This window comes from Microtus ochrogaster, unplaced genomic scaffold, assembly GCF_000317375.1.
Source record: "Microtus ochrogaster isolate Prairie Vole_2 unplaced genomic scaffold, MicOch1.0 UNK3, whole genome shotgun sequence".
NCBI classification, from domain to species: Eukaryota; Metazoa; Chordata; class Mammalia; order Rodentia; family Cricetidae; genus Microtus; species Microtus ochrogaster.
Window position 1 is genome coordinate 17,735,989 of NW_004949101.1, and position 19,198 is coordinate 17,755,186.

A 19,198-nucleotide genomic window follows, 5' to 3' on the forward strand; every position below is an offset into this window, starting at 1 on the left:
CACTATAGAGCCCAAGAGGGCCTTGAAGGCACAACCCTATTCTACATTCATAGCACTTTGAATACATCCAATTGCGCCTGAACTTTTGATCCCCCTGCCTCAGCCTCCCAGTACGGAGGTGACATCACCTCACCATTGCCATCACACCCAGCTACAACACCTCTTTAACAGTACTTGGCAAACGTGCTTGGCCTATTTTCCTCCTCCTTTCTTCCACCCTGCTGTCTGGGGTGTAGAGTGTACACAGGGCCATACATGAGGGATGGTAAGCTGGGAGGCCGGGCAGAGTCTGCCCACTGAGAACTGTGTAGTTCCTGTCCCTTCCTGGGTCTACCTGCATTCAAATATTCTGTAAAGAGGAAATGAACTTCTGTGTTGTTTATTTTTCGAAGTTGTTGTTTTGGGGGGCTCACTACCATTTACAAGTTAGTCTGACCCCATGATTAGATCCCTTCCCATCTATTCTGTGGCTCACACTTGGCAGGGCAGCAGGAGAGGATGGCAGACTGTGGAAAGATTACTATCAACTGACCCAACCCTTGTCAGCCTTGCTCTAAGGGAATTGCTGGCAGCAGACAGGTGACAATGGCTTGGTTGCTAAGCATTGGGCTGAGAAAGGGAGCTGGCAGGATGCCAACGTGGCAGGACAGACAGTTATGGGGCTGGGCTCCCACACGCACTTGTCTGGACTCAACTCCCTATTATGTCCTCTTTAGACAAGGAGGTATCTTTCTACTATAGATTTCTAGAGTTAATGAAAATTTTATTTTACTTCTTTTTTATGTGTATGAGTGATCTGCCAGTGTGTGTGCCTGTATACCACTTGTGCGCCTGGCACCCTCAGAGACCCGAAGAGGTCATCGGGTCCCCAGGAACTGGAGCTATGAATGGATGGGACATCATGTGAGCTGGAGGAACTGACCCTGGGTCCTCTGCAAGAACAAGTGCTCTGAACCTACGGAGCCAGGTCTGCAGCCTCAATGAACGGAAATTCTGAAATTAGATCTCAGTATATGAACCGCATTAAGAAATATATACTAGGGTGCTCATACATTGATCTGTAACTGAATACCATATCGTACTCTGATCTTACTTCACCTGACAGAAACATGCCGATCACAACCCACTAAGCTGACAATTCACAACCTGAATTGGATTGTAGCGGACATCTTGGAAAACAGTGATATAATCCAACACAATTCTCATAGTATGTTTTCAAAAAACTGAGCCCTCCACCCCCAACCCCACATAGCAGAAGTGACCTACTGAAATCACAGAGTAGTCTAGAAGCAGGGCTAGTCCTAGAAGCCAGGTCTCAGAAACAGGTCACTGGAACACTGAGTCTTCTGGGTGCCACTACCCCAGCCTCCAGGTCCTGGCAGCCCCACCCCTGGCTCCTAGGACTACTGCCCAGCCAGCCACACTCTCCCCATTTCTTCCCAGTCTGTGTCAGGTACTTTTAGCTTCTCCCGACCCTCAAGTCCGCAGCAGCACACCTGGTGGCATTCCCTGGCACTCAAGGAAGGGCTGGTAAAGTTCCCTGGGGTAAAAAGCAATAAACTCCAGACAAGCCAAGGGGCCTTGGGGAAGGACCTCAATGTCTCTGAATTGTGAGTGCCTCAACAGTACAAAAGGAACCGTGAGACCCCAACACCCTTTCTTCTAAGGGTACCTCTAAAGGTTGTAGAGCACAGGTGCCTTTCTCCTTCACCTGTAACAGCAAAACAGCGCAGGGTCAGGACGGCTTCAGCAGCCTCCGTGCCAAGCACTAAGCACGGCGTTTGCATCTTTTACCACAAGAGCCTGCGGCGTTACCGCAGTTTACAGGTGGGGATTTGTAAATTCAGCTGGCTGAACTCATTTCTCCCATATCACAAGCTCAGGCAGAACCCAGACCCAAGTCCAAGCTGGAATCCAATTTTACTTGACAAAAATCTGACTTCAAGCTGCTAGCTGCAGCCAACCACCATGGTGCTGGAGGAGAAAAAGCCCCAACCACGAACCGCATCCCACTCCACGCCCAGGCGTCAGGCTGACAGGAAGCGAGGAAGGACTCCTCACTCTTCCTTTCCAAAAGCGAGCTTGTAATCTCTCCTGACAGGAACATCAAGCCTTGGCACAACACAGGGGAGTCACCAGGAGAGTGATATCTCGATCCAAGAGTTTCCCAAACCCACCGAGCCAGGATCTCCGGATTAGTAGCATCCCTGGCATTTAAAAGCAGCCTCCTTGCTGATTCTAAATGTGTAGCTGGGAATAGTTACCTTAGACCTACACTTCATACTCGTCAAAGCTCCTTCACACTAACGGGGGGAGGGGGGGCAGCTGCTCCGCAGGGGAGGCAGCGGAGAAGCCACTGTCGTCTCCCGGGGGAGGGAGGCTCAGCAACGGGAACGTGGTTTCTTGTGCAGCCCATCTCTCAAGCTCAAGAGACCCAGCCTTCCTCCTTTCCTCCCACGTGATAAAGGATCTCTGAAACTCCAGCACACACCCCAGCCTGGCATGTGGGCCCCAGGGAGGAGAATGACCGCCCCATATCCACATCACAGCCCTGCAGGGTAGACGCAATGTAGAGAAGCCACGATAGGCGATGAAGAAGGATGCATGGACCCCAGGAAGGCTGGGAACATGCGACAGGGAGCTGGGGAGGAGGCTGGGGTGATGCGTGCTAGGGAGGCGCCTAACAGAATGGGTCCTCTGGGAATCAGCTGGGAGTAGAAAGTGGATAGCATCTCATGGGGTTTCTTTAAAAAAAAAAAACAACCACAGAATACCCTTTATTTATTCTTTGATGACTCCATACATGGAAAGAATCTGTCTTCGTCATATGCATACCCAGTGTCCTCTCCCACTCTCCCTTGGCACCCCCAACAGGTCTCCCTTTCTCCTAAAGTTTTCTGAAGATCCCAAGGCAAGAGGCAAAGAGGCTCACTAAAGAAACTCCCAAGTACTAACAGGTTGTGCTAATGAACACTCCCTAGGTGAGAAAAATCCATTTTAGGGGCATGGAAAGAGACTCGTGGGGTAGAGGACCTGTCTGAGGTCACTAGAAGGGACAGGGCTGAAAGCCAGTCCCTTCCACAGCCTTCCTCCTGGATAGACTCTGAAATGGCAGCTACAGCCTGAGCAGCAGCCCAGAGGCCAAGTGAGTTCTGCCTCCGATGAGGAGGGAGAGAGAGAGGTGAGGGAGGGCACTGAGCCAGGGCAGGGGCGTGGCAGCTGGTCTTCCCTGCACACACTGGGCTGGCTGCAGTCTCCAGAGAGGGAGTCCAGAGAGACGGTCTGCTTTTCAGGGAGCATAACTATTTCTCTGGCCCAAGTAACTGAAGGAAGGCTGTGAAAAATAAAAGTCTTGGGAAGTTGTAGATGTATCCAAGGAAGTTAGGAGCCCAGGAGGAATTTCTGACTTTTCCCTGGAGAAAAAGTGACCCAAGTCCTAGTTCAAGAAAAGGGTCTGGGCTCACCTGCTGAGAGTTATATCTGAGCCTAGATTCGGACACAGACATGGGAGAAAGGCACCGTTGGTGCTGGGGATTTGCTTCATTTTTGCTACCAGCTTGCTGCTTGACCTAGGTAGGCTCTACCCATTCCCAGGCCTCAGTCTCTTCCTGGCAGAAAATCCATGCACTAGGTGACAGCTACCCTTCCCTTTTGGTCAAGTTTTTCAGTCCCCAGATCTCCTTTGGTTAGCATTCCAGCCATGGGCGGTAAGAAGTGAGCATTCCCTGTTCTCTCTTCATCTGGAGAGTTTTCTCAAGTGGCCACATCCACCATTCACATCTGGATTGGTGCTTTCCTGTGCTCCTAACCACCATTCGCCAGATTTTACAGGTTTGACTCATGCCTTGTTTGGGTTTGGCATTGCTGCCTTCAAGGTCCGAGGCCGATCACCATGACAGGCAGTAATTAAGAGGGCCCAAATCCTCGACAGTAACCACAGAGTCAAAAAACCTGCATTTCTTGTTCCTTTTCAGTCGCCTTCCCCGGTGCTGTCTGGAGGGATAGCCAGGATATGCTCACTTTGCTGTGTCTGCTACTGGGCCTCCGCACAGCTAGTCAAGTCAGGGAGCTGTAGTTTACTTGGGAGCATTCCAGCTGAGGGTTTCTCAATGCTCAGCTTCCACGTGTGTCTCTCCTCCCTGTATCACTGTGAAATTTGCTTTTCTTTGTCCCTGCCACTGACAGATGGTAAAACGTGTGCTGAGAAACACAGAATGCTACCTGGCTTGACTTTCTAGGGAGCAACCAATGTGTGAAAGCAGCGCACTCCTAAGACAAAGCTTGCCCTCAAAGGGAACGCGACCCTCCCCCGCTGCGCCGGACATCCTGCTCACTGCTCTATACATTCTGGTCGTATTACACCACTGGGACACGCCAGGGGAACCCAGCAGATTCTCCAGAACATAACTCTACAACTCGGAAGCCCAGCTTTCCCCCACGACAGACAGCTGTCCCAACTGGCTACTCTGCCAGAGCCTGAGGGCAGTATGGGTTTCCCACAGGGACCTGCCAGAGAGACACGGCACTCACCACTCATGTTGGGCTTCTGCCTTTCCTGGGGCTCCTCTGGGAATGACAGAGATGGTGTGGGGAGACAGGCGCCGAGGATTTGCCTTACCATTTATAGGAGCCTCTCCTACACACCCCAATTAGGATTCTAATGAGGTGGGCGAGGCACCAGGTCATTCCTGTGGTGCCTGTAAGCGTTTCACTTACAACATACCCATCACCCAATGGAAGGTCATCAAGCTTATGCAAGACTGGCTTGGAAAGAAGAAAGGAGATGAAAGTCGAAAGGTTTGCTCTTCTGAGTCTTTCTTTCATTCATAAAGGTGAGTGGCTTCCTGGACCACCGCGCTTAGGCAACTTGTCTGGAGCTGAGGCCAGGAAGTCTTGTATGTTAAGGACATATCTAGAGCTTAGCCACATCCTTTCTAGCTGCACACATATATTATTAGGGCTGTCTGCTTCCACATGCCACAGTTCACGGGCTCAGGGTTGAGTATAACAGGAAGCACATCTTGAGGTGGAAAGCCCTCTCAGTTCCAGCGCTATCTGGGCCTGGATCATCCTTCAAATTTGAAGCTTGGAAGCTTTGTTTAGGTTTGAGGCTAATCATACCTACACTCTCACCTCACAAGGATGAAGGATTAATTTAGCATGATTATTCAAGTGGAAAGTGAATACACGTGTCTCACCATGAACTAAACCAAAGGTCTTTTGGAAGCAGAAGGCGGGTGAGGAGAACCACAGTCTTTTTTTCTTCATGGAGCACCAGAAATAACAACTGACTTCCCAGTTCTGCCACATGCTCTCTCTAGGACCGTAGGAGGAGTCATTGATCTGCTCTTCAGCCCAAGCTCGTGCATCAGTTTTAACAAGGAGATTAAGGGCTTAGTGGCTAAGAGCTTTTGCTGCTCTTCTAGAAGACCAGGGTTTTGTTCCCATCACCCACATCAAGTGGCTCACAACCACCTCCAGAGGTAGTTGGCTGTGTGGGGACACAGCTCTAATCACAGTTCTTAAGACGCTGAGGCAGGAGGATCACAAGTGATTGGCTAGCTTGGGAAAAGATGTGTGTTGGGAGTAAAGCTCATTGATCAGGCATCAACACAGAGGGCCTGGGTTCAATTCCTAGCAATGTAAAAATAAAAAGAAGAAAAAGAAAAAGAAAGAAAGGAAGGAAGAAAGAAAGGAAGGAAGGAAGGAAGGAAGGAAGGAAGGAAGGAAGGAAGGAAGGAAGAATTAAGTGTTTAAGATACAGCAGTTATACACTGCCCTGTCCTTTAACTATCTACTAAATGTGTCTCCACCCCCAGACTGGAGGTACGGGCTGTATATTATTAGTCTTCTCCTCAAAACCTAGATGAGTACTTGTTACTTGAAACATGGTGAGAGCACATACTTGTTTTAATAAACATAAACCATATTATTTTTATCAGTGTATGTGCCTTGGGTATGTGTGCACGCATGTATGTGCATCCATACGTGGAGATCAGAAAACAACTTGGGGGAGCCCGTTCTCTCCTCCTGCCTTGCTAAATGAAGTAGGGTCTCTCTTGTTTCCGCCATGCTGCTACTCTAGGCTAGCGGGCCCTCCAGGTTCTGGGCAATTCTCTGGCCTCTGCCTCCCATCTCCCTGGGACTGCAGCTATGTGCCTCCATGTCCAGCCTTTGATATAGGTTCCAGGGATCTAACTCTGGATGTCAGGCTGTTGTGCCAAGCATTCTTATCTACTGAGTCATTTCACTGTCCTCTGTTTGAATACACCAGTCAATCAGTCAATCAATCAATCAATCAATCAATCAATCAATCACTAAGAGGATGATAACAAGTACCATCCTTGTAGTGGTTCCTGTGGCCAAGAACTGGCCAATGCTTTCATATGTTTTACCTTTTCCCATCTCCACATACATACCCGACATATGTTCTATTACTATTGCTAGAGAAGAGAGGGGACAAACATATGAACTCGAGGCTATGGAACTGTAGAACTGAAGTGACTTCAGATCCAGTGTGCTGAGCCTCAGAGGTCGCTGCCTCAATGATGAGGGAGCTTGGTCGCTTTAGGGTTCTGATGGTTTTTGGAGAGCTAACTTGGCACCTATTCCTGGTGGACAGCCAAGAAGAAAGCAAAGGTTTCCGAGCTATCTTGGCAAAGAGCCTTGAACCCCATGCGGAGGTCTGAGGGTGGTCTTGGCCCCTGCCGTGGCACAAGCTGTGACTCTGGGAGAGGACTTACTTATTCAGGGTCCATACTGCCAGGAGCCCCAAAGGTTGCTGCGATGAGCGGCTGTGGAGGCACTCACGTACTCCTCCTGAGTGTGGTACAAGGAGAAGGAGGAGTTTACTTATTAGTACTGGTATTTTTGTTGGCCCCGAGAACCAGGAGGAACTGGACCCCAGGTATTCCTTTGAGTCATATGATGAAGCAACCTGCAAAGACAATAAGCCGGTGGCACTGCTCTAGGGGAGGAGCCTGAGGTCATACAGACCTGGGTCCATATTCTGGTTTTTGTCAAGTCACCTTGCTGCCATTCAGACCTTCTGTTTCCTTGTCTGTAAAATTGAGGCGGAATTGTTGGGAGAATTAAAGGAGTCATAAAGAGCTTAATTACATGTCCTTTGGCACAGCCCAGTGCAAGAAGTCAGCACTGAGAGTATTAGAATTACTATTGTCCTTAAAGGGTTGCACAGTTCCGACTGTCTATTCTGATGTCCGGCCATGAGGCCTTCCTTTGGATCAGCCTTTACCCCAGTGCCTAGATAAATACAGACACTGGACTGGGAGACCCAAATGCAAATCTAGGCTCTAGAGCTTTCCCACTGGGTGGCCATGGAATACTTTCACACCTGGCCTCTGCAGCCCAACCATACATCCTGCCAAGCAGCAGCGATACCCAGAACCGCCTTAGTCATTGCTAGGAATCTTCCCTGAGACATTGTTTGGGCCAGTTTCCCTTGCCCCCTTTGCTGCTGGCCAGCTAGACTGGCCAGCAGCCTGTTAACTCACCAGCAGCAGGCTGCAGCAGGGAGTCTGCCTGAACCTACTGCTAGCTGTTGGAGGATTGCATCATGGCCACCGCCACAGCCCCAACCTGCAGGCCAACTATAATTGCTAGCTGTGTCACAATTTCAGCTAAATGATTTTCAATTCAGAGTTGAGTCAGCCAGCTATACGCAGGATGAAATTCCTGCTTGACCACACTCGGCAGCTCAGACACCAGGGAAGATGGGGCACGCAAATGCAGGCTTTTAAAAGAGGAGCTCATTGATCACTTGCCTTTTTTCTCCCTCTAATTAAGGGATTTAGGGTGCTGAGGATGTCACAACACGCAAAGCACAGATTCTGAGAAGTTGTCCAGCCTGGATAGATCTTCAATGCAAACCCCACACCCAAGGCTTAGGGAATATCACAATGGACGGAAAGACATGAACAGCTACAAGACCTGGACATAATCTATGTATTTTCTCTATAAATAGGGGAGCTGCACCCATGAAATCTCAGTAATATGGCTGCCCAAACAAGACCTGAATCACAGCGGCATCAGTCGGCTGGCATGAATGGGAGAGCTTTCGTGGGCCATACCCCTAGAAGAAGAGCTAGAGGCAATTTATGCCTGATGAGAAGGGGAATTAGTTCTCCCCAGGGATGTGCTCCCTAATTGTTTATCCAGGACAGGCGGTCAAACCTAAACACACACACACACACACACACACACACACACACACACACAATGAATAAGTATATAAATTCAACTTGCTGAGTTTAAGTTTGTATGTGTGAGTGTGTGTGTGTGTGTGTGTGTGTGTGTGTGTGTGTGTGTGTGTGTACAAGCATTTGAGAAGGAGCATAGGGTGGGGAAATGGGAGGAGAAGATGGAGAAAAGTTATATAAATACAATATATATTTATAAAAAATTTTAAAGAAAAGAAAAATTCTGGAGAACATTATTATTACCCATGCTTTCAAACCCCTTTCACTCAGAGTTTGGCTGCTTCTCTCTCTGCTGGGACGTGGTGGGACTGACGGTGCTTCTGTTGCCCTGTGAGTTCCCTGTGGACCCATTGCCACATCCAGGATGCTGACCATGTGAATTCACATGCATGAATACACAGTGCAGGAGCCGTCACCCACAGTCTTGGGGATATCATGGGCTGACTAGTTTCCCTCCCCATGATGAGGGATAACAGAGTGAGGATGACTAGACCAGCGAATTCCCCTGTGGCTGCCGTGGCTACCACCGGGATCCACACCTGTTCTGCCACCATGTCACTCAGGGGGGTGATGTGGGATTCCCCTCTGTATGATGTGAATACCATTGGTTAATAATGGGCCTGGCAGGGCAGAATAGAGGTAGGCTGGGAAAACTAAACTGAATGCTGGGAGAAAGAAGGTGGAGTCAGGAGGTGCCAAGTAGCCCTGCTAGAGAGAGACGCCTCGGTCGGAACTTTACCTGTAAGCCACAGCCATTTGGCGATGCACAGATGAATGGAAATGGGTTAGTTTAGGATGTAAGAGCTAACAAGTAAGAAGCTAGAGCTAATGGCTCAAGCAGTGATTGAATTAATACAGTTTCTGCGTGGTTATTTCGGGGCTGAGCAGCCGGGAACAAACAAGCGGCTCCATACCACAGTTTAGGGTCCTGAAAATCAAGGAAAAGCCAAATAGCAAGTGGGTGCACAAACAGATCTGTGATCCCTGGTGAACGTGGCATTCCCTCACATCTCTCCTGCAGCCTCTTCCTTCCTCTCCCCTCGAATTAGAATCCCACCCTGTGGTTTAAAATAGCCGGTGAAATCATACATTACCATATATGGGAGACAAAGAAGCAAAACTCTAAAAGGCTCCATCTCAGGGTATTTGGGGCTTGGTTCTTTGAAATAGAAGCTTAGCTGAATTTGCCAGCACAATTAAAAGCTGTTTTCCTGAAGAAGCTCGGGGCCCCCACTCATTGATCAGAATCTTACATCGGGAGCTAAGACAGACAAAGATTAAAGTTGTCCTGGAGACACCCCATGCTCGAAGTTATGTTGCCGCACGGTACCTATTTGAACAATGGTAATGGCTATCACACAGAGCCAGTGGACTTAACCTTTATTTTAATTGCCTAACAAACTCAGCAGAGATGAGATTTATATAAGGACTGCAGAGTTCAGGTCATCACACACAAGCATAAACCTTTCTTTCCTAAAAACATAAAGCACACGGATTCTTCATGCTTCCTTTTAAGATTGAGCACTGACTGACCAAAAAGAAAAAGAAGCTGTCCGGTCCAATGGTCCCCCAGCACACTGCCCTGCCCTACTGTATATCCCATGACAAGTCTAGTCTTGGTCCTCACTCCTTTGAAAGCCGTCTATGTAGCGAGTCTCCGGAGTGGTTCCAGGGCTGACCCGACATCTCTGCAGAGCTAGCTCCCTGAGGACTGGTGTCTACGCCGCACTGATCCTTCACAGTAGGTAAGATCTGCTGCTGCTCCTGCTGCTGCTGCTGCTGCAAATGACCAACTCTTTCATTCTCTTTTTTCTCATTTCTTTTTTTTAATTTTTAATTTTTTAACTTTTTAATTGATTTTATTGAGTGCTACATTTTTCTCTGCTCCCCTCTTTTCCTCTCCCCTCCCCTTCTACACTTTTCCATGGTCCCCAAGCTCCCAATTTACTCAGGAGACCTTGTCTTTTTCTACTTCCCATGTAGATTAGATCCATGTATGTTTCTTTTAGGGTCCTCTTTATTGTCTAGGTTCTCTAGGATTGTGAATTGTATGCTGTTTTTTTTTTTTAATTTCTAAAAGACACTTATGAGTGAGTACAGATGATAATTGTCTTTCTGGGTCTGAGTTACCTCACTCAATATGATGTTTTCTAGATCCATCCATTTGCCTGCAAATCTCAAGATGTCATTATTTTTTTCTACTGTGTAGTATTCCATTGGTGCTGGCATAACTGGATATAAACACTTAGAAGAATAGACCCATATCTATTGTCATGCACAAGACTCAAGTCCAAATGGATCAAAGACCTCAACATAAGACCAACCACACTGAACCTTATAGAAGAGAAAGTGGGAAGTACACTTGAATGCATTGGCACAGGAGATCACTTCCTAAATATAACCCCAGTATCACAGACACTGAGAGAAACAATTAATAAATGGGACCTCCTTAAACTGAGAAGCTTCTGTAAAGCAAAGGACATGGTCAACAAGACAAAACAGCAGCTTACAGAATGAAAAAAGATCGTCACCAACCCCACATCAGACAAAGGATTGATCTCCAAAATATATATATTAAAAAAAAACCTCAAGAAATTGGTTATCAAAAGAGAAAATAATTCAGTAAAAAAAAAATGGGGTACAGACCTAAACAGAGAACTCTCAACAGAGGAATTTAAAATGGCTGAAAGACACTAAGGAAATGCTCAACATCCTTAGTCATCAGAGAAATGAAAATCAAAACAAGTCAAAGATTCCATCTTACAACTGTAAGAATGGCCAAGATCAAAAACACTGATGACAACCTATGCTGGAGAGGTTGTGGGGAAAAGGGAACATTTCTGCATTGTTGGTGGGAATGCAAACTGGTTCAGCCCCTTTGGATGTCAGTGTGGCAATTTCTCAGAAAATTAGGAAAGAACCTTCCTCAAGACTCAGTAATACCACTTTTGGGTATATAATCAAAGGAGGCCACAAGGACACGTACTTAACTATGTTCATAGCAGCATTGTTTGTCATAGCCAGAGCCTGGGAACAACCTAAATGCCCCTCAACCGAAGAATGGAGGAGGAAAATGTGGTCCATTTACACGTTGCTATTCCTGATGTCAAGTTCTGTGCTAAGCGTTCCATACCTGCTAACTTCCAGTGCTCCCTGGGAAGCGCTGATCCCTTTCATAGCTAAGAAAGCAAAGACTTGCAGAAGCTAACTGCTTTGATAAGGTAATGTGGGCCCACCAGGATCTGCTTCCTGAAGGAGTGATAGAAACCAGTTGTGGAGAGATGGGAGATGTGTTTATTAATGAGGATGCGTTTGAGACAAACCACGAAGGTGAAGGTCATGGAGAGGCATTCATGCCAGAACACTGAGGGAGCATCCACACTCTCCTGGCTGCACATGGCTTTGTGTGGAGCACACAGCGTCTGGGGTCAGTGGGGAAGGCTGGAAAGGCTTGGCTCCACCGTTAGTCCCAATGGTCACCCTAAGTTCTTAGACCTAGAGGGAAAAGCAGCTCACTGCAAATCTCTGTCGGAAAGATTGGCTTCTCTGCCAAACTGTGTGTTGGCCATTTGTGAGCACGGGCAGGACAATCAAACACAGAAAAGAAACTACAAGCCACCACTTGGTTGCTGATGCCACAAATGGAGAACCAAGTTGTATCTTAAGAGCACACCAGGAAAGTCAGGCAGTGGTGGTGCATGCCTTTAATTCCAGTACTCGGGAGGCAGAGACAGGCAGATCTCTGAGATCCAGGCCAGCCTGATCTACAAGACAGCCAGGGCTACTTAGTAAAACCTTGTCTCAAAAAACCAAACCAAGGCAAAACCACTCCCTGCCTGTACCAATTAAAAGAAGAAATAAAGAAAAAAAGAAAAGAAAAGAAAAGAAAATTTGTATACCATACACCATAAATTGATGATGACAAGGGGCTCACTGGCTTATGTCGATTGGCAGGAAAAAACCAGACCGGAGGTCATCAAATTCCTTTCACTTTTCTGATGAAGGACCCAGCGTGCAGATAAATGATCTGCCTAAGATCACAGAATGCTGGCCAGACTGGCAGAGTGAGAGGGATGCCCGGCCGTCTCCTTTGGTGACTCTCATTTCACTATAGCCACGGACACCAAGGCCAGTGCACCTGGACCGCCCAGCTGCAAGGGCTGCTTCTGCTCTGCCCCTCAGTCACCTCCTGCTTCAGTCCAGAACCCCCGCCCCCCGACGCCTTCATATATGTAGTATGATTCGAAACATGTTCTTATTAAGTTTGTTCTTCGGCAGCTTCACGCATGTGGATAGAGCAATCTGATGACCCTCACTCTACCCTCTCTTAGCTCCTGACCCCCCACCTCCTCTCTCCTCCCTGCAACTCACCTCCCATATTTGTGTCTCCTGGTTTTGTTTCGAAAGCCACCAAGTTTGACTAAGACAGTCTGTGTGACCATGGATTTGGAGTGATTTGATTTTGACATATCTTTAACAAACAGAGAAAAGTTTAGAGTCTAGAATGTGTGTGACAAGTTATAAATATTTTATATTCCCTGTTGTTGTGCTGTGTCTACAATGTTTCTAGTGTCTACAAGAAATACACGGAAATTACGCACATGAGAGAAAAGTAAGGTTTTATTCTTCTTTTTCGGAGGAATGATTAGTGAAATAGGGTCCTGCCTTTACTGAAATGATGACCTACATACAAGAGGAGAACGCATAGAACACAGATACACAACAGGGCTCAGAAAGGTTTGCCTACTGAATGTAGCAAGGAGTCACAAGGAAGAACATTTCACCATGGCATAAAAGATATAAGCTAACAGGAATCGGAAGGGCGTTCTCGTTAACACAGAGGTAGGAAGACAAGTCTGAGGGCACCCATGGGATGACATAGGGAAGGGGCCTGACCGCACATGATCAGAACCTGAGAGGGTGGGATCAGGGCCCAAAAGCACGTGATCAGGGGCCTGATGGCACGTGATCAGCTCTTCTCTCAGCCCCTCTCCGGACCTAGCATGCCATAATACTTTTCTGTAGCTTTTGAAATAAGGCACCGTGAACCAGTACAGAAGGCACAAGGCCTGTTCTCAGTTGGTCTCATCATCCACTGAATGAGTTAAATCAAAGTTGGTTCCTCCACTGCACCACTCTCGGGTACACAGCTGAAGACACCAAAGTGGGCACACAGTAGAGACACCTGCGCACTCGTCCTCCCAACGCTACTCACAGTAGCCGCATCGCAGAAGCAGCCTCGGTACCTGATTCTCAGTAGAGCAAAGGTGACGCATATCATATATGTAAATTCTAGGTCGCCATAAATTAGAATGAGGTATCTTATTTGCAAAAGAATGGATGAAAAAAACAAGTTAGATGCAATAAACCAGAGTCCAAATACAAATACAGCATATTTTTCTCATATGCAGAATCTAGATTTTTTTTTTTTAAGAAATACAAAAATGTAGAAGTGGGCCTATTGGGAGGAAGGACAGAGAAGTGGGAGGGAGACAGAAAGGACAAAAAGGAAGAAGATCAAAGTACATACATTGTGCACATATACAAAATGTCATGGCAGGATCCATTATTTTCTACAATATTTGCCATTAATGTCTTTAAAGAATTTAGCACTAAAGAAATTTCGGCAATGAATTTGGTGCTAGGAACGGTGCTTGCCTCACTAGACAAGTTCTCTCACTGAGCTGATTTGCCAGACAGTGCATTATGTTATGGTTGGGAAATCTATTGTCCGTTGGATGCGTTTAACCAGGAGTCCTCGTCTTCATCAGACTGACTCAATACTAAAGGTTCTTTACTCCGCAGGGGCAAAGCAGGAATTCCCAGGCATATTTAGGTCTTAGGTTTCATGTATTGGTAAAGACAGCCATAAAATAGGGGAGTCGTAGAATTTAGAGGGCTGATAGCTTTTTCTGCTACAACAAGGATCTCCATGGCAGGATGCCAACAACTTTAAACCGGAGAAGTAATGTAGGTGAGGCCACAACCTTGTCTACCAGACTAGACTGCAGGAAGAAAGGAGATGGTTCTAGAAATGGCTTTGTCCACTTCTCTGACATAAAAGAAAGGTCTAGAAAATCCAAATGAGGTTTGCTCCTTGCAATATGGCAATACTCTCAGGGCCTCTGCTGAGGGAACAAGAAAGGAAATGGAATTATTAATTTAAGTCTATTACAACTCAGAATAAATAATCTCCTGTCTTCTTCTAGCAAGACCCCAGCATTTTCTTGATTTTCCCAGTCCTCTCTCTGGCTCAGATTCTATGTCCCCAACAGTTAGGGAACACAGAAGCCTTGTGCATTAGTTAACTGGGGACTTGGGGTCTAGTCAAGACTTATCTTTAACACACCTGGAGACCACGGGGTATGCAGGTTTGGTTTTAATTGGGAGGGGTTAACCTTTTCCTCGGCCATTACATCATCTCGTCTGCAAACCCACAGCGGCATCTCTCATCAGACTCAGGGAATCGCCAGCAGACACGGCCACCCCTCCCCATGCCTGATTCCCAGTGAGGCTCTCTGAACAAGATGATCAGAATGTAGTTTGTATCCTCACTCAACCCCACTCCTAAGTTTTAGGATTCTACATTCAAATAAGAGCCTTGAAAAAACGGACATCGATGTAGTTACCCTTGTGTACTATTTAGCAATACCTGGAAAGACTTACAGGAAGATGCTAATTGTAGTTTCCTCTGGAGACAGGATCTAGGAACCTGATGATGAAGAAGACTACAGCCACTGGTTTCGCCATTTGCTTTTGTGGTAGTGGGGGCTGAGCCCAGGACTTTACACACGCTAGGCAAGTACTTTCCCATTGAGATATATTGCTAATTCTCCAATATTTGAAGTAGCGTTTCACCATGTGGCCCAGCTGGAGTAGGACTTTTGATCTGCCTACTTCAGCTTACCAAGATAGAGTATAGGTACATGCCACCGTGCCCAGAGCGCTTGGGGAGTTTCATTTTACTGCATACCACAGAGTCACAAAGAATTGATCTTAATCACACAAGTGTTTTATCTTCCTTCTAAATGAACCGTTTAGACAGGCTACCCAGAGCTGGCACATGGTTATAAGAGGATTGCTTCCAGTTCTATCTGGCTTTACCTGGCCTCAAGCTTATGGTTAGCGCACCTCTGGGTGACACCCTGCGCTTCTGGCAGGAAGGCGGAAGGGCAGAGAACATTGCCAGCTGGTTATATAACGAGCTATGCTGGAAGGATGCCTCGGCCACTTCTGGCGAAACTGCAGCTCTGCTGCAGCCTCATGTCACTGCTCCCCCTCAGGTGTGAGGGGCTGGGAAAGAGAGCTGTCCTCTTAGATTGCTGCCATGCACGTCACGCATTGGCAGTGAAAACTAGGCTCTTATTAGTAATAATGGAGAGATGGGGTACAGACCTGGGGGTCCACAGTGTCTATAGCCCATGCATTATCTTCTCAAACAATAATGCAGGTGGAAGAAAGCTTTGAGAACAGAAGTCACAGCGTAAGAGGTGACCATGGGAACAACCAAGTGGAAAACTCACCTGGCTCCCACCACAATGACCAGGAAATAACCTGAAATGTCTTCTCAGGCCATAATGCGGGTGAGAACAAAACACATGTATCTAAGGACCTAAGGAAATGTTCTAAGCCTTGGAGGGAACAGCAGGAGCTGTACCTTTTAGTCATGTCCTGTCCTGTTCTCTCTCTGCTCAGGTAGCAAAGTCCCAGTCCAGGTAGCAGACTCCTCCACTGTTCACTACTCTGCATCCTGCGAGGGCTGGGCCTCCAGGGAACAGAATCTGGGGTTTGGAGCTCTCTGGCCCATGGCTTTTGCTTTACTTTTGTTCTCACAGATGTACCCACTTTAAAGGAAACTACTTGGTCCTTCGAGGGCTGGGAATTCCTGCCACAACAGAAAACAACAGGACAGGAGACTGAGGCATCTGAGTTGAGGTGCACTGTTATTTTCCCGGCTTCTAGAGATTGCTGCCCCTCTCTGGATGTCCATTCCTTCACAGGGGGTAAGGGGAGACAGACAGACAGACAGACAGAGACAGAGGCAGAGAGAGACAGAGAAACAGAGAGAGACAGAGAACCCTAGCAAATAGAGACATCTCCACTGCCGAGAGCCGTGATCTGACCTGCTGGCCCTAGACCTCTCCTCTCTCTCCTTCTCCTACTCCGTTTTCTCCTCCTTTCTCTTGTTCTCTCCAGATCTCTCTTTCTCTCCCTCCCTTTTCCTGTGGAGAGTATTTCCCACCTGAAACTCCAGGAGACATGTCGGAGACGGAGAGTTTCACTTGGTACAAGCTGTTAGAGTGTACCCCCGTTAAGGTAAGAGGACTTGGGGCGGGAGTGTCCTGATGGGAACCTAGGACCTATAGATGGGAGAAAATGGAAGTAATGGGGCAATTTATACACATGATAGCTTCAGCCAGGAAAGCAAGGTCTTGCACACTGAAGATGTAAGCACTTCCATTTTCTCCCCAGCTTCTCTCCCTTTCGAGGCCATGAAAGCACAGGAGGGGATATGACTTCCTGCCGTATTCCAGCCCCCACTTGCCTTCCTGTGAATTCTGAGCTTCCCAGGCTTAAGCCATTTGCCTGAGTGTCCCCTTATGTCCACACCTGCTGTGTCCTTATTTATTAAATACTTTCCTTTGGATATTTTTTTCTTTTTTCAACTTGTATATCTACTTTAAACCCATACCAGTTATTTACAACACAAGAGAGTTTGCTTTGTTAGTGATTTGCTAAGGCATATGAAAACAAACATGTCTGGAACAGAAAGGTATTCCCATCTGAAAGCTCACACAATTCAGGACCCATTGGCTAGGATTCCTCCAATCCCTGCAACTGTTCTCTAAGGTAGGGATCGCCACTATCATCTCACGCAGGAAGAAGCTACATTTCTTTGAGAGATTAAGCAACTTTCCCAGGAATACAAAGGCATGGGAGACAGAGGAAGACTCAAAGCCACTATTGTCCTCAAAACCCATGCTCTTTTATTTCAGTTTGCCCTGTGATGGGGAGGGAGTGGAAGAAGAGGCCTACAAAAGCAGAATCGGTCTGCCGGGCCTTGTTCCGTACTCACAAAGACCCAAGCTCCAACATCTGTCCTTCCCCCCTTGTAGACAAACTCCTAGTGTCTGTCCCCTCAATAGTCATGCCTGCCACCAAGCCAAGGCTTTGATGCCTTTGTCAAACGGTGGCTTTGTATCCCAGTGTCTCCCACTATGACTCTTGTCTGTTCAGAGTCGCTAGTAGCCTTCTTAATCTCACCCTTTCAGAGCCCTAATCCAGCTCCTCCCCAATGTTTGCTCTTTGCCTGGGCAAACACAAGACTTTGCCTTACATCGGGCTCCGAGAATCAGCTTGTTATCACAGTAGTAGGCTGTGGGCACTCATTATGGAACAAATGGATAGCATTCTTGTAACCTCTCTTCATAGCCAACAGTGCCTAGTTGCCTAGCACAGATGACTCACTTGGTTGATAAACAAAAGCAGGGTTCTCTGCCACCTGCCCTTTGGCCCCTTCACCTAGGTCTCCCCACCAAGCACCTGGTCCATGAAACCCAGCGAACATCAAAGGGTCACGTGAGGGCCTGGCCCTGACTTACCTCCCCGCTGTTGTCTCCCCTGACAGCAGCTGGGGCTGAAGCTTCAGAGGTAGGGATGGGCATAGAGGAGCATGAGTAATGAGCAGGGCAGCAGGTGTTTACTGTGGGCCTAGAGCATGTCAACCGCTGCTATGGATACCTGAGTCTGTTACCTCATTTAACACCATCAATAGCTTGCAGTCCCAACAGGTAGGCATCACCAAACCCACCTTACAGATAAAACCCCAGGGAGGAACTTTAGGGCCATGCCCAAGGCCACATGGCTATTAACCGAGCAGAGTGAGGGTTTGAACCTGGATCTATCTAACTCTAAAGTCCACACTCTCCATTACCTCTAGATGAGAGAGAATGGTTTACAAAACCAACTCAGAGTTATTGAATCCAGTGGTTCCAGAACACCAGTTTCTTAGATCTGAAGAGGAAGGGCCAATGAGGGTTGGAGGACGCTGATTAAATGCAATCAGGTCTCCACTGTAGGATCTCTGAGTCTTTATGAAGTCCATGTGAGTCTCCAAAAGTGTAGCGTGTCTCATGCGCCACGTCACCCGAGGAGATTATTTCTATGTGAAACAAGACACACACACACACACACGCGCACACACACACACAAGCACACACACATGCACACACACACACATACACATACACATACACACACAGTGCTTTACAGAATAATTTGGAAATTTCTCATCTTTCACATCCCCTTGGGTATAAAAAGGAAAGAGGAGGTGTGCTCAAGTAGCAAGGTAACCCAAAGCGAGGTGCTTCACGCACATGGCTCCTCACCCCTGTTCTGTTTGCCTATTTCCACAGATGATGCTCAGTTTGTTGGTCATTAAGAAAGTACACCTGCCAGGTGCCAGGGTAAACAAGCCATGGTAGCAACCTCACAGCAGAGCACAGTTTGCATGGACAAGACCATGGCCTGGGGTTAGGGAAACCCTCTGTGGGGAGGAGTGAGGAGATTGTTTTCCGGCCCTGCGAGGTGCCAGCGTGCCTTTTGGGAATCTGAGATACCTCTTGTTACTAATCCATCCATCACTAACAGCAAGCCATTGTCTAGTTCCAAGTACATCCTCAAAATTCTTACCCTTCTGCTCGTACAAGAAGCAGTTGACATGTATGAGTGTATCCCTTTGACTTCTGTTGACCCTGGATGAGTCTGGATGACTCTGGATAAGGGGACGCCATGATTCCTGGAGCACCTAACTCCAGAACCGGCACAGAATGTTAGGCGGAAAGAGATCTTGGTGACTCAGCAATACAAAAACCCAAGCTGTAAATGAACAAGGAACACTGGAGGAGCAGGCCTTGCTGTGGAGACCCGTTCTGGTTGGTGAACCTGCTGTACTCGCTAGCCTGCCGTTTATGTTCAGT

General features: G+C 47.4%; 1 protein-coding gene across 1 annotated transcript in view; it reads right to left on the reverse strand.

The window, feature by feature from the left end:
- Positions 1-1,787, reverse strand: part of Tgm3 (transglutaminase 3) — a 33,185-nt gene extending 31,398 nt beyond the window's left edge. The window contains exon 1 of the mRNA XM_026788455.1: positions 1,712-1,787. Within this exon, the coding sequence (XP_026644256.1) occupies positions 1,712-1,787 (76 nt within the window). The remainder of the gene's footprint in view (positions 1-1,711) is intronic.
- Positions 1,788-19,198: the final 17,411 nt, after the last annotated feature.